The sequence below is a fragment of the Cuculus canorus genome, chromosome 2 (assembly GCF_017976375.1).
Source record: "Cuculus canorus isolate bCucCan1 chromosome 2, bCucCan1.pri, whole genome shotgun sequence".
NCBI classification, from domain to species: Eukaryota; Metazoa; Chordata; class Aves; order Cuculiformes; family Cuculidae; genus Cuculus; species Cuculus canorus.
In genome coordinates, this window is record NC_071402.1 from 155,477,866 (window position 1) to 155,492,949 (window position 15,084).

At 41.9% G+C, this 15,084-nt stretch overlaps 1 protein-coding gene across 1 annotated transcript in view; it reads right to left on the minus strand.

The window, feature by feature from the left end:
• Positions 1-15,084, minus strand: part of OXSR1 (oxidative stress responsive kinase 1) — a 104,168-nt gene that overhangs the window by 16,874 nt on the left and 72,210 nt on the right. The window contains exons 6-9 of the mRNA XM_009558289.2: positions 8,628-8,737; positions 4,762-4,863; positions 2,892-3,025; positions 253-301 (exon numbers count right to left, since the gene is read on the minus strand). Of these exons, the coding sequence (XP_009556584.2) occupies positions 253-301; positions 2,892-3,025; positions 4,762-4,863; positions 8,628-8,737 (395 nt within the window). The remainder of the gene's footprint in view (positions 1-252; positions 302-2,891; positions 3,026-4,761; positions 4,864-8,627; positions 8,738-15,084) is intronic.

A 15,084-nucleotide genomic window follows, 5' to 3' on the forward strand; every position in this document is an offset into this window, starting at 1 on the left:
AAGCCACTGGACGACATTTAAATGCTCAAGAATTTCTAGATAATTTCTCTTAATAGCAGCATACACAGGGAGGTACAGAAGAGAGGTTTCATTCTGTTCGTTCACAATGACCCATTCAATTTACTCAGCTATGCTGGCCCCAAGTGAAACAGCGCACACTCATGCCAATAAAGCTGTCACCATACCTATCATACTTCCGAAAAGCCCTCTCCACAGCCTCTGCACAGATTGTTTTAGGAAGTGTTTTCTTACCTTTGCTTTCGTGAAAAATTTGTGTCTTAAGAGTTCTGCTGCTGTCGGTCTGTCAATAGAAATAGATGTACAAAAACAATTATAAATGCTTCCTTTCAACACAACGGTCTTCCATGTTGTTGTAACGTGGCATCTTATAAAGGCGCTGGTGTCTCCTGCCAGATTCCCCTAAAAATCCATGTATTCCAAGTAATTTTTACCAGCAGTCTTTTAAACACTCAACGTATTCTGATCAAAGTCTATTCTGTTCAAAAGCAGTGAATAACTCAGGGTGGGAAAGTTGCTCCCATTTTCATGCTGAACTTGAGTCTTTTCGAGCCAGTTTGACAGGATCACAGAAACAATTCACTCAAAACTGAAACAAAGGATCACCTACAGCACTGCAGTACTTTCCATTTCAAGTAACAGAGCCAGTTCAGTAATATTGGATTCTATATGTGTAATTATTTCTATTACACATAGATAGGACTTCAGTTCTGAAGTCCTAAGCACAGGAAGGATGTGGATCTGTTGGAGCAAGTCCAGAGGAGGACATAAGGATGATCAGAGGGCCGGAGCACCTCCCATAGGAGGACAGGCTGAGAGAGTTGGGCTTGTTCAACCTGGAGAAGAGGCGGCCTTCTAACAGCCTTACAGTACTTAAAGTGGGCCAACAGGAAAGCTGGGGAGGTCCTCCCCAGGGAGGGAGTGCAGGGACAGGACGAGGGGGAACAGTTTAAAGCTGAAAGAGGGGAGATTTTGGTTGGATATTAGGGAAACATTTTTCTCCAGTGAGGGTGGTGAGGCACTGACACAGCCTGCCCAGAGAAGCTGTGGATGTCATATCCCTGGAGGTGTTCAAGCCAGGTTGGACGATGCCTACCTCCAGTAGGAGGTGTCTTTGTCCATAGGAGGGTGGTTGGAACTGGATGATCTTTAAGATCACTTCCAGTTCAAAGCATTCTATGACTCTATGATCAGCCTTCATCTAACAGAAAAAGAACAAGTACAAACTATTTTCCCCGTGAACTTACATTTCAGGATAAATACTGGATAGTAAAAGACATCCCTTAGTCACATTAGAAGCTTTCTAAAGACTCAGGCCTACACAAGAAAGTACCAGCACATAGCACTTCCCACACTGCAAACTTTGCTTAACTAGTAGCAGAATTTAATTAATGACTTGCAAAGACCATTCATCACAGGGTTTATTTCACCTCAGACTATACTAACAAAAAGCATCCACTTCATAACAAGTGAACCTCAGAAATAAAAAGCTATCACACTAAATTCTCCTCTCCAAGAACCCATATAATATGCATAAACATATCTGATTGTGCTAGTTACTCTTTAGGGGTTGACCTCCTGCTCCTGGAGTCAGAATGATGACAGTGGCTGTTAGTGGTGCTTGAGAAGAGAAGAGAAGGGGCATGCCATGACTCACAGTGATGATGTTTAATTCTGATCAGCACATGTTCTAACCTGCAGGGATAGGATATGCCGTAGAAAGGAGAAAAAACATCATGCTGGGAAAATGCTATCAGCATTTATCAAGCACCCCACTGGATTCATTAAGCATTGAATTCAAGTGTAAAGCTTGTTAAAAGAGAGAGATCTCATCTCATGATGCGTGAGAAGCCTTTGTTCCTGGATCCATCACAAGAGGGAACTGAAAAATGTTCTCATTATCATAATTTTATGAAGGCACTTTTCTCTTTCCAGAATTAGTTTCCTTATAGAGGAAAAAAAGAAAACTTAAAGGTATAAAACCTGATCTGTAGGAATGCTTGCTTCTTTACTTTTGTATTTTAAGGAACACTATTTTTACTGCAGGATGAACATTCCTTTAAAGAGCTTCATGGAGACTGGCAAATGCTCTGACTGTCCTCCACAAAAATACCTCTGAGCTCTCTTGTGTGACAGGATGAGGGGTTTAAATAGCACTGGAGACAGCCAGACCATCGTGCAGCTTTGAACGATGCCATAACATAATGATCCAACGCTATCCCAGGAACCACAACACACGCACCACCCCCTCAGCAGTATTTCTAACTTCACCAAATAGTCAAGCTGCTGTTACAACGAAGACCGAAGGTGTCTTCAGGTCACTTAAGCAATCTGTATTGATGAAAACATGTTGGTAAAATTTGCCAGCATTTTTCCTGATTTTTTGCTTTCTCCCCAAAGAAAATATCACTTCTAATGAAGCAAGTCAAAACTACACTGAAAGCCTTTCTTTGCACTGGCCAATTTTAAAAAGTTTATTTATGAAGCTTCACAAGCAAACAGGTATTGCCCAACGTGTAATTTGTGATTTATAAACACAGGGCAGTTTTGACCAGGAAGAAAACATGAAGTGCAGTCCTGCTGGAGGTGGCAAGGGGGAGAATGGCACTACAGACGCAGTGGACTGGGATGCACTCTCATTAACCCAAATGGAAGACGTGTGCCCTGGCCAGGCACAATGCCAGACATTTAGTCTTAAAAATAAAGAGAGCCAAGAGAATTTACTGCCCCACAGCAAGATTGTTGTGCTCACTATGACTGAAAGACTGGAGGTGAAGAGTGTGTACCTGCTTTAAAAATATGGGATACAATGAGCTTTGTGGCTTTGCGTGGGTGTGTGTGTTTTAATTTAATTTGGTGTGACCAGTTCTCACCTTTTTTCAGGGTCTTTTTGTAGGCACAATGAAATCATCTTCCTAAATGATTTCCCGTATTTCTTCAGCATCTCCTTATCTTGCACACCAGTTTCCAAAGACGGAGGATCATTTTGTAGCGTCAGCATTAAAACCTGAAAGAATTATGTCTATTGGCAATGAGATTTATCTTGGCCTTTGTTAGAGATACATCTTGGGGACACTATTTTTAACAAGCATTTTCATCAAGTCTCTGAGTCAACATGGACTGTTTCATTACAAAGGCTCTCTGAGGGTAGTCTGAATTCAGTGAGGTTTCTTACAATATGGACTTCTCTCCTCACATTCACCAGAAGCAGAAACTACCTTTTCCTCAAGGCAGTTACAGAGTTTCTCCACTTCCCTCTGCTTCCCATATTCACTAACTTTGTAGAAACAATTATTTTCAAAACCTTTACACTTCTGGAAATTGTGTCATCTGAGAGGTTCAAGACTTGGACAGGACCCAGAGAGAGTTACCCCCACCTCCTTTCCTTGGGAAGTTAGGCTAATTAATACCCAATAATTAAAGCTATTGTTTTCCATCATATCTCCTGGCCCACAGTGCAGTCAGCGAGCAAAACACAAGGTTGGGATGTGCTTTGAGGCCTGTTTGGTGTGATGAAAGATGTAACATAGCAGAACTTCTACCAGTTTTCCTCATTTGAGATGAGCAGTTGTGCAAGGCATTTGATTCAAAGGCTCTGCTTAGATCTCCCTCCAGGTATTTCTTGCTAGAAATTAGATTAATGTAAAAGCAGAAGAGCAAAATAAAAATATACAAGGGTTCACTTCCATGTACCAAGCAGGTGAAGACATCTCTCACACACAAGCACCCATCAAGCCAAACTGATTATTTCCTTCATATCACTCAGACATTCTGAAGGAAAGAAAGAAAATCACTCATTTCCATTTTCACTTGTCACCTACATACTGATGCATACCTGTTTTTAGAAAAGGAAGCAGCACACAGCACATTTAAATAGCTTTCACAGCTATATTGCTTAAGGCAGCAAGAGCCCATCAATCCAGCTAAAATTATACAGCACATGACAGAATGCCATGTTTTTTTCTCCTCTCCTTGGAGGGTCACTTAATGCATGGGTCATTTTGCTGCATAACAAAATTAATCTGCAGTGAATTATATTCAATAAATAAAACACAGAAGTCCTCTCACAGGGTGCACAAGTGGAACCCACACCTAACAGAACTGGAGATTTGGAACATATGACAACACATGATACTAAATAGGCGATCTTTGTATTCAAAGCTGCTTTGAATTTTTTATTTACTGTCTGGATACTCACAAGCCAAGAGAATCTAAATAGCTAAATAAAGTCAACTACACATTTTCTACCAGAGTGGTACTTTCCACTAGGTCAGTGACTGACAGGACTGTGGTGACATTAAACAAAATAAGACATTCTTTTGGATAACTGATAACAGGATTTCTGAGAGGTATCAAGAAGGATTATCAGCGCAGGAGAAGGAATGGCTCACCATCCCCATGTCACTGGATACTAGATAACATGTCCTGAATCATTACTTATAGTTCTAAAAACATCTGCTGCCTTCAGAGGCTCTAGGATTACAACAGACAGCACTTTCCTCAAGAATGGTGACCCTGGTGAGACTTGGGATCTAAATAGGAACTGCGTTCAGTTTCAGACAATGCTGATTAAGTGGCGTATTTTTAAAAGGTGACTTCAGACAAATTCAAGAACACTGTGATCCACAAGTGCAAACTGAAAGGACAAACTCTTCAACAAAGCATGCTGGCCAAATTCTTGGTAACACCCCCACAGAATACACTGATCCTTTATCTTGCACAAGTATCTGGAGACCTGCTCACCTTCATCGGCGGGTATTTATGGTAAGGAGCTGCCCCTGTAGCCAGTTCGATAGCAGTGATCCCAAAGCTCCAGATGTCTGCCTTGAAATCGTATCCTCTAACCTGAAAAATATTAGAGGATGTTAGCATATGCCTCTTGCTATCCTACACTACAATCCCTTTCTTTAGCCTATTACACACCCTTTCTCCCTTTCCCATCAACTTTCTCAAGACCAGCGCTATGGTGTTAAAGAGAGAGAAAGAAGACTTTCTCCCTCCTCTCCCTCTAGGTCCTTATACCTTCAAGGAGGTGTTTTAGAAGTCATAGTCTGGTGAAAATGATGGTGCTGGACTGCGTAACTCTGTCATAAACCTCTCCCTCTGTAAAAGATAAAGGGGCACTGGGTTAACCCAGGCTCCAACTTCTACACAAAGACACAGAGAGTCACTGCACAGTGAAATGAAACCCTCATAGTTAATATATGATCTGTCATTCCCTTGGGACATATGCCTCACTACGCTTTTAGTCAACCGCTTAATCAATCTGACTACAAGCATGCTCAATCCTGAAACTTAAGCACACATCAGCTCAGTAAAAAGCCCCTTGTTCCCGTCTGAAGACTAATATTTCCCTCCACTAATTAATAGTGGCTTCTGCACTTGACATTAAACACAGGCTTGTTTAGGAAAATTTATAGTGTTTACTTCCACACACACAGAGGAAAAAATATTGCATATGCCAAAGCAGTTACTTCCTCATTATCATTAGGTAATATTTTGGCACTTGCTTTCACTGCTGCAGGGGAGAGACACTATGTACTAACTTCAAGAGCAGCTACAAAAATCAAAGCATTTTCGCTGCTTAGAATGGTTTGTATTTCTTCTTGCTAGACTATGGAAAAATGAATATTGAATCAGAGCAAATCTAACAGGGATATTGCGTTCAGCCAACCTAACAAGCTTTAGAAACACACTGGTGGTGATGAAGACAAAAAAAGTTCCCCCAACAACCCTTAGGATGATCTTGTGTTTTGGCAAACAAATGAAAAACCATCATGCACTGATTTTCATGTAATGCTACAGCTGAACTGGAGTTTATGATAGCAATAGGAGTTTGTATCTTGCATCAGTGCCTACAGAAAAGATGGGGACAAACTTTTTAGCAATGTCTGTTGTGACAGGACAAGGAGAAATGATTTTAAACTAAGGGAGGGGAGATTTAGACTGGATATAAGGAAGAAATTTTTTACAATGAGGGTGGTGAAACGCTGGCACAGGTGGCCCAGGGAGGTAGTGCATGCCCCATCCCTGGAAATACTCAAGGTCAGGTTGGAAGGGGCTCTGAGAAACCTGATCAAGTTGAAGGTGTCCTTTCTCCTGCAGGGGGGTTGGACTAGGTGACCTGCAAAGGTCCCTTCCAACCCACAGTGCTCTGTGATTGTATGATTATCTTCTTCAGCTTAGCAGGCATTTTTATGAGCCTTAAAGGTATGAAAGGGTTCTTGAGAGCCGCAGTTTATGGATGTCGTGACTCTGAGCAGATTCCAAGTCATTTACCTAAACAAGCACAGATCACAGAATCATCGAATGGTTTGAGTCAGAAGAGACCTTAAAGATCACCCAGTTCCAATCCCTCTGCCATGGGCAGGGACAGCACCCACTGGATCAGGCTGCCCAAGGCCCCATCCAACCCAGCCTTGAACGCTTCCAGGGATGGGGTACCCATAACCTTCCTGGGCAAATACCTATTATAATTTAAAAGAATGCAGTGCACAAAGAAACATGCTTAAGGGTTTGAGTTTTGCCTCCCCCTCACACTATTTTTAGGTTGTGAGAATAACTTTGGGACAGTTTTGAGCTTTATCTTTCAGTCAGTTGGGCAGTACATCCATATTCCATGCAGCTCCCCATTCCTCAACAGGGTTTTAACTCTTTAGGGAAGTTTTTTCTATATCACATTATCCTGCTTGCAAATGAAAGCTACAAAGTTCACAACTGTCTAGAGCAAGTAGCTCTTGACATTTGTCCAATACACAAGTCACCACCCTGCAGTTAGTTTCCTATCAACATTGTTTATTTTTCTCATAAACTTGTTTTTCATCATAAATCTGTCAAGGGAACGTACATTAAAAGACAATGCCAGGCTATCAGGCATTCAGCATCATTATATTCCTTTAGCATGCTAAGTAAACCAGATGGCACTGGGTGGATAATATCTACATCTCAAAAGAACCTACAGCAACCCCTTCTTCCTTTCTCCGGGTTGGATGTAGTGGCTCAGAGTGACACCTGCTGGAAGGCAGCAAGAGGATATAAATGGGCACAGAAGGATTTCACATCACCATCCAAAATACCTCTTTACCATCTAATATCTGCAACAAGTTAGATGTGTGTAACCTTTGTGGAAGTGTTGAACTCCCTAGAAAATCTGCCTCCTGAGGAAACACATCATTGAGAACCACCCCTTTGGCACTAAAATCTTTGTTTCCCCTTTTTACCACCCTTCTTTAAGCCCTTTTTTCCCTGTTGTCTTCTGGATTGCGGCCAACCTAACCATAACGAGCCTGGAGCAGAACTGTTAGGTCCTGGCCGCCTTGCTGTGACCTGTGCACCAGGACAGGACAGGACACAGACAACAGAAAAACAAGGGATGTCTCTGATCTGGTTTTGTAAAGACTGAATACTCTGTTTTTATTGATTTTTAAATCAACATTATAAAATCCAGATGGATATGACAGTGAAGCAGTTCAGAAGCAAGTTCACAAAAACTGCTCCTAGCTTGAGGAATGTGCCCTGTACTCTGCAGTTTTAGACTTGTACGATGAGGCTGCAGGAGCGCTGTGATGCACTGGCTCTTCAATGCCACCATGGGGAGCCACTGAAAATGTCAATTAGTGAAAAATTCTTTCCATCAATATATTTAAGTACTCCAAGATGATATCAGTTCCTCAAAAAATTTTAGAAATTGGAAACAAAAATGCATACAAGTTTTACCACTGTTTTAACTGCACTCCACTTTCAATATATGTATGTAATAGGAGGGACGTGGAGGACCTCAAGATCCTTTCGTTTCAAACATTTTTGAAAGGAAAAAGGAAAAACACTTATAGTCAGTTGTATTTCAGCTTGGTGCACATGTCAAGAATCAAACCCTGCAGACAGGTACTGCAAAATGCCTTGTTAAGATTGTGCCATAATTCTGCTTGTGGATCTTGCTCAAAAACAGGCAATGATATTTTACTTAAAACAAAGCTTCCAGGTGCCCTTCAGCAGCAGTCACACAGATAAAGCTTACCCCTGTAGTTTAGTCTACAAGTAATGGAGGACAAAAAGTGACATATCTCCATACGATGGGAAGAAGTTTGACATTTTTCAGCCAACCAGGAGAGCAGAGGAGGAAGGAAGGCAGGCGAGCATTCCTCAGTATTTACGATCTGGATACTCACAAGCCAAGAGAATCTATATAGCTGAATAAAGTCAACTGCACATAATTTTACTGCAATAACTCCCCATTCTGGCATACTGCACCCAAATTTTTGGATTTGCAAATGCAGTACATGTCCACATTTACCACATGTGAAACTATTGGGATTCTACATCACATTTAGGAAAGAGGGAGGGGCAGGTTAATCTTTATGCAACAGCTGAGCTGTTTCATCCTTACCTTTGGAAGGAGACTGAAGAGAAGCAAAAGGGCAAAAACCTACTTAACACTTGAATGTTCCCCAGCCTGGCTGAAATAGGCAAATCAAAAATAATCTATGGTTTTAAGAAAGCCTTATAGGATGCCAAATTATCATCTTAGTTTGAAATAAATATGACCATTGCTGACAATTGGGAATTCTGGACGCAGATCACATAAGAAGATATTAGGAAAAACAGTTCACCTGTTCCATAACTTCTGGTGCCATCCAGCAAGGTGTGCCCACAAAAGTTTTCCTGACTTTATTTCTGGTAATGTCACCACCGGTGGCCAGAAATGCACTAACGCCAAAATCTGAAAAGAAAACAAAACCAGATTTTATTCAGAACGCATCCTGAGCAAACTGAAGGGTTGTCCCCTCTTTCCCCTCATATTCCCAGCCATCTATTAAGAACAGTTACGCATGAGGAGTTTCCTAATGAATGAAGAATGATCAACAGTTAGCTAAGAGTGCTGGTACATGAACAGTCTGTAGTCCACCCTTCAATTACTGGGGAGAGCAGAGCTTTCAGCGCTGTCTGGTAGAGGAAAATTCCACTTTCCATCACAGCCCACTGGTCACATTACAGCCCGCCCGCGCTCCCCCAGCAGCCCTGCTACTGTACAAACCTGCCTCTGACAACCAGAGCTTTATTTACACTTTTATTCATAAGTAACAAGTGATAACTGAACTTCAATTAACATCCTGTTAATATTTGCAGCAATGAAGTCTGATTAATCAGAAGTTAGTAGATTTTATAACTGCATCCCACAGACTGGAGGTACCAATCTCTTATTCTGTTTATTACCAGAACATCCTTTGCTTGGTAATCTTCCATCACCAAGATGCTTGGTGCTTGAACAGGAACTTGGACCAGCTCCTGACAATACAGAAGTGAGCAGCACGTGCCGCTAAGCAGCCCAGTTACCCCACAGGAAGCCTTGCAGGCAGGTATTCACACCCTGTACAGCACTATGCCCAGTCAAAACATCTTTCCCAAGCTGAAGGATGCTTAAGGATACCCTATGCACTTTCTGTAATTGTACTACTTAGAGTAAATCATTCTTTTACACAAAAACTATGCTTTCAAAGAGAACACAGATGTTTCATGCAATTAAGAATGACACAGAAAACAGGATGAACAGCAGCAGTAGTGTGCAGGGACAGCGGTGGGATACAGGATGTTTTTCAGAGAAGAGCATTACAAAAGATTTGGCAATCGAGTCATTCAAGAGAGGATGACAGGCTTTCCTTGGAGAAAAAAAATAAATAAAAGAAATCAGGTGACAGGGAAACTGTAAACTGTGTCAGTGTTTCTTCTCAATTTGCTCCAAATTGCTTATGTATTGCAGAATTATAGATCTTCGGTGAGTTACTCTCCATAACTCAATTTTATACACGCACAACTCCCTTTTCTAAACACAGAACAAGCAATCAAAATCTTGAATGCATTTTTGAGACTGATGGCAGGATAGGAGGATAAGTCTGAAATTCAAGGGCTATTTCACATCAAAATAGAACATGATTGACAACTGGTTTGAAGATTCTCAAAACTCAGCTGATAGAGTTAACTACAAATGCAAAGATCTTGCTCAGAGGAGCCACTCCAAGGCTTAAGGATGTTATCCTAACTGAGAAACCAACTGTAACAGAAGACCCCTCTTTAAAATTTTAAGCGATGGCACCTATGTGAGGACAGTCCAAGCTCCTCTCTGCCTCATGCCAGCAGTGCCATGAGCAACTTCTCACCAGCTGGTATTTGAGAATCACCACCAAAATCATCACTCGGAAGGATAAGCTGCTGAAAGTTTCCAGCTCACTTAGGTTAGAGGCATCCAAGGCCAAGACCTTAGTGATCAGTAGAATACTAGAAATGGATAACTGAAAGTTGACATCGAAGTTGCAAAGAAATCACAGGGTTAAAATAAGCACTTAGCAAATGCCTATCATTAGGGGTCAGCTTCTTCCAGAGGCACTCTCCTGTTCTCTTCCCTGTTGCCAGATGCATTTTATCTTTCCACTAGCCTCAAAGCTTTAGTGCATCCAGATGGATCACTACCCCAGTCAGCACTGCAATCTGTGTGTTTCTGGAAACTCACATTTTGCAACAGTGATTTTGCTTTGAGATCTTCCGTATGTGTATTCAACATCCTCGCTTTTCCCAGAAAACAGAATGAGCTTCCTAAAAAGTTCAGAGTAAAATTTACTGCTCATTACGGGAAGTCTCACAAGATCCATTGTTCTGCACACAAGAGCAATTATAAGTTTTTTCAGATCAGATAATACTAATAGAAACTTGTCCGAGTGCCATCAGCATAGTATTGCGATGTGCTGGATTTGAACTTGTGTGTATTATCTTACCTCAAGTTTCCATGCAGTCATTTTGAGGGTAAAGGAAATGCCATTCAAAGCATTCAAAGCAAAAGCATTCCAGCAGTAAAAGCACAATTCCTTTACACAGCACACACAGAATCCACTGCATTTAACATCAAACATGGATTTATAAATCCCAGTTGGATTATGCCCCTACATCTGCCACCTGAGGTCAGCAGAAAGCTTAAACAGAATAAATTGTATTCCGTTACATGGTTGATTTATTCAACGCTTTCCCAATCAATTTCCCTCATTTCCAGTGAGCTGAAACAGGCACAACCAGCCTGTGCTGCTCTGCTGTAAGGAATGACTCTGAAATAGCCTTCTCAAATGCCATCTTACTAACTTTATTTAAGTCCCAGCTATTAAAAATGTGCCTGCTCTCAAGAAATATCTGTAAAGTGATGTGATAAAATAAAAACCTAACCACAAGTTCAGGTTTGATTCTTACTTCTGAGCAGCTAGTGTGATCTATGTTTCTCTGCCACTGTTAACAACTCTCAGAAAGGCTAAAACAGAACCAGATTATTGCAATTGAATTTAAGTCTAGAAATGACAGGATGTAAACCAGAGGGACTGGACAAGCTGGAGAAGTGGGTCTGTGTGAACTTTAGGAGGTTCAACAAGGCCAAGTGCAAGGTCCTGCACCTGGGTCAGGGCATTCTGCAGTTTCAATACAGGATGGGAGATAATGTGATGGAGAGCAGCCCTGCACAGAAGGACTTGGGGTGCTGGTTGATGAGAAGCTCAATATGAGGCAGCAATGTGCACTCAGAGCCCAGAAAACCAACTGTATCCTGGGCTGCATCAAAAGAAGCGTGGCCAGCAGGTAAATAGAGGGGATTCTCCCCTCTACTTCACTCTCATGAGACCCCACCTGAAGTACTGTGTCCACTTCTGGAATCCTCAACAAAAGAAGGATATGGAACTGTTGGAATGAGTCCAGAGGAGGCCACAAAGATGATTCGAGGTCTGGAGCACCTCCCATATGAGGTCAGGCTGAGAGAGTTAGGGTTGTTCAGCCTGGAGAAGAAAAGGCTGAGGGGAGATGTTACAGCAGCCTTCCACTACCTGAAGGGGGCCTACAAGAAACCGGGGGAGGGACTTCTTACGAGGCCATGTGGTGATAGGATGAGGGCGAATGGCTTTAAATTGGAAGGGGGAAAATTTAGATTAGACACTAGGAAAAAAATTATTCATTATGAGCGTTCTGAGGCACCGGCACAGGTTGCCCAGGGAAGTTGTGGCTGCTCCATCCCTGGAGGTGTTCAAGGCCAGGTTGGGTGAGGCTTTGACCTGATCCAGTGGAAGGTGTCTTTGCCCATGGCAGGGGGGTCAGAACTGGATGATATTTAATGTCTCTTGCAGCTCAAACCATTCTATGATTCTATGAAATGGGGAATGTCATGAAAGGTGAGAGGTACAGTAACTCAGAAGTATTTCCATTTGTAGTCTCCTTTGGCAGCTTGTACTTTATATTGGTATATATGGTGATAATTGGCAAGGGCTGCATCACCAGAAATAGGGAGGACTTGGAATGTTTGAACCTGGCTTGCAATACCAGTAACCGCCACCACTGGGAATCCTATGACTGTTAGATGTTCCAAAAGAGCCCAAAACCTGCAGACTTCCAGCTGCTAGCAAGCAAATAATAGTCTCCAGAATGTCTGGATGCAAGTGGTAGGATCATTTTTTTAAAATAATTTTCTGAATCAATGTAGAAAAGATTCATCTGTTGGACCTGTTTCAATGATATAAACCAAAGACAACTTAAAAAAATTAAAAAATGTACCTCCAGACTCTAATATCACAGAAAAAAAAATTTGGAAATGACAACTCTGCTGATTCAGGTTCTGCAGAAAATATGGCCAACCTTGTCTTTTTCAGTGGAAACCTCATGTGTTGCAAACCACAGAGCCTACAAAACACTCTACCAGTTGCGATGAAGCTGCAGGCTAGGGTTTGAAAAAGCATGGTATTAGGCAACAATTCCTGCTATGATATCCAAGTTCTCAAACTTGAAAACTACTATGGCCACTGAGGAAATGCAAAAGTTGAAAGGAAAATCTCCTCTTATTGTTCCACATCGCAAAAGTAAAGACCCACTCTAAACAACTCTCCAATGCAAGAATGCTCTGGTGGGACCACATCACAACAGCCACCGTTGTTGCTGTGTACCTTGAGAAGACGGATTTCTACAGCATCCACAGCTAGACTGGTTTATCCAAATCTAGAAGTCAGCCATCAAAAATCACCTCTCCTTGGCCATCTCATATTGTAACATTACCTCCACCCTACAAAGCTAAAGTCCTGCTACCGTAGGAAGCTGCCATAAGGGAAAGAAGACTTTGCAGTAATTACTTTGGGACAAGGTTTAGTCGGCACAGTGGTGGTCTGCTGACAAGCTGGACTTGACTATCTCAGAGTTCTTTTCCAGCTTTAATGATTCTATAAACCTCAATCAAAGCCTACTGACATCAGAAAGGCTCCTAAAAATTTGATGGATTTGGATCAGACCCTAAAACAGCAGCTCCCAACTTCAGTGGGGGTAGAACAACAGAATAAACCAATCTTGACTTGAAACTACTCAGAGCTGCTTTTAAACTTGGATAGCTGAGATATATAAATTCCTCCTCAAGCAAAAACAAACATATTTCATAAGACAGTACTAAGTGCCTTTTTCACTGGTTGCCTTTCTTCTTGTTCAGTTGTTCACCATCAGAATGTATCCGCAATTGTACTTAGTGCTTTTCTGCAACCCTCACAGAGCACTGAAGATGAATAAGGTCTGGTAAGAAAAAGAGGAAGGCAATGCTAAATAGCAATTTTATGCTGCAAATGCAGTGGGGTAATAAGACATCAGAGACAAAGAAGATTAATGAAGAAGCATAATCAAAAACTTCTTTCCTCTAAAGACTATATGCCTATAGAGTGGTATTGGAGCTATAAATACACCCTTATCCTCCCAAATTCTCGTTTGGAAAGGTAGATTGCCACCGTCACATATATTTCTGATCAATTCAGACAAAGAATGGCAGTTTTATTTCTATATGCATCACAAGTTTAGCCTTCTTGCAATAACGTCAAGGTGCATAAAAGATGTACGAAATCCCTTTGTTGAGTAAAAATAAAGATCACATCTGAAACCAAGCCCCAAGAGCACGCTAATAAAGATATGTTAATACTGGACAAAGTAACTCGAAGATGACAAAGCTCAGGACGGGTGAAGCCATCACCCTTGGAGAAGTTTATGAGTGGTTTCAACAACCAAATAGCACAACATCTCTTCAGGAAATGCAGATATCACGGGGGGCACAAAAAGCAAGTTACTGCACACCACACTGCTGCAGGGAGACACCAGAATTCTACACCAACTGTAGAGAAAAATGCTTTTGCCTTTCTTTTGAAAGGGAGAAGAGGCTCAGAGGTGTCCATGATACAGCTTTGGCTGCTCCAGTCGGCCCTGCAATTGGCACTGCTACCCTCAAGTTAGATTCATGCCTTGCCCCTTGTTAAAGCAATTTAATCTCCTCAAGTTAGAGCTTCCTAAGGGAAATTGGGGGACTGACACTGCCTGCATCTTAGCTTGGTGTTTATGTGGAGCGCTATTTTAGTACAATGCATTAAGAGCAGTCAGGAACACAGTGAACCAGTGACAAGCTGGCATGGATTTGTGGAAAGTTACACAAATTCAGTTACACAAGTTTTGCCTGGCCTTAACTATCCCCGTTTTATAAATAGATAAAGAGAGAGGGGTTAGGCAGTTTGCCCAGTATCAATTAGCAAGTCCTGAACGACTTGGTGAAATCTCAATCTACTTCAACCACTTGGCACAACGGCTTGCCCGGGACACAGCAGCCACACTGAGCACCCCTTGGAGAACATGTTAATAATCTCAACTGCTTTTAAAACCTGAAGATAGCATGGCATTGTCCCTGCAACAGAAAATTCCCACACGTGGAGGGACACGTGCCTAAGCCTTCAGCAGACCCTTCCTTCTTCACATTCAATCATGGAGGGGTAGGTGACAGCATTATTTAATATCCCAGAGGATAAGATCAGGGGAAAAAAGACTTAGCCTTCACTCAGCCTCAGTAGGATGCGAATATCATGCCATGGTTGCAGCATGGCTCACACTGAGCGAGTTGGGCTTGTTTAGCCTAGAGAAGGGAAGGCTCCGTGGAGACCCTAGAGAAGCTTTCCAGTACTTAAAGGGGGCTTCCAGGAAAGCTGGGGAGGGGTTTTTGATCAGGGAGTGCAGGGATAGGATGAGGGGTAATAGTTTTAA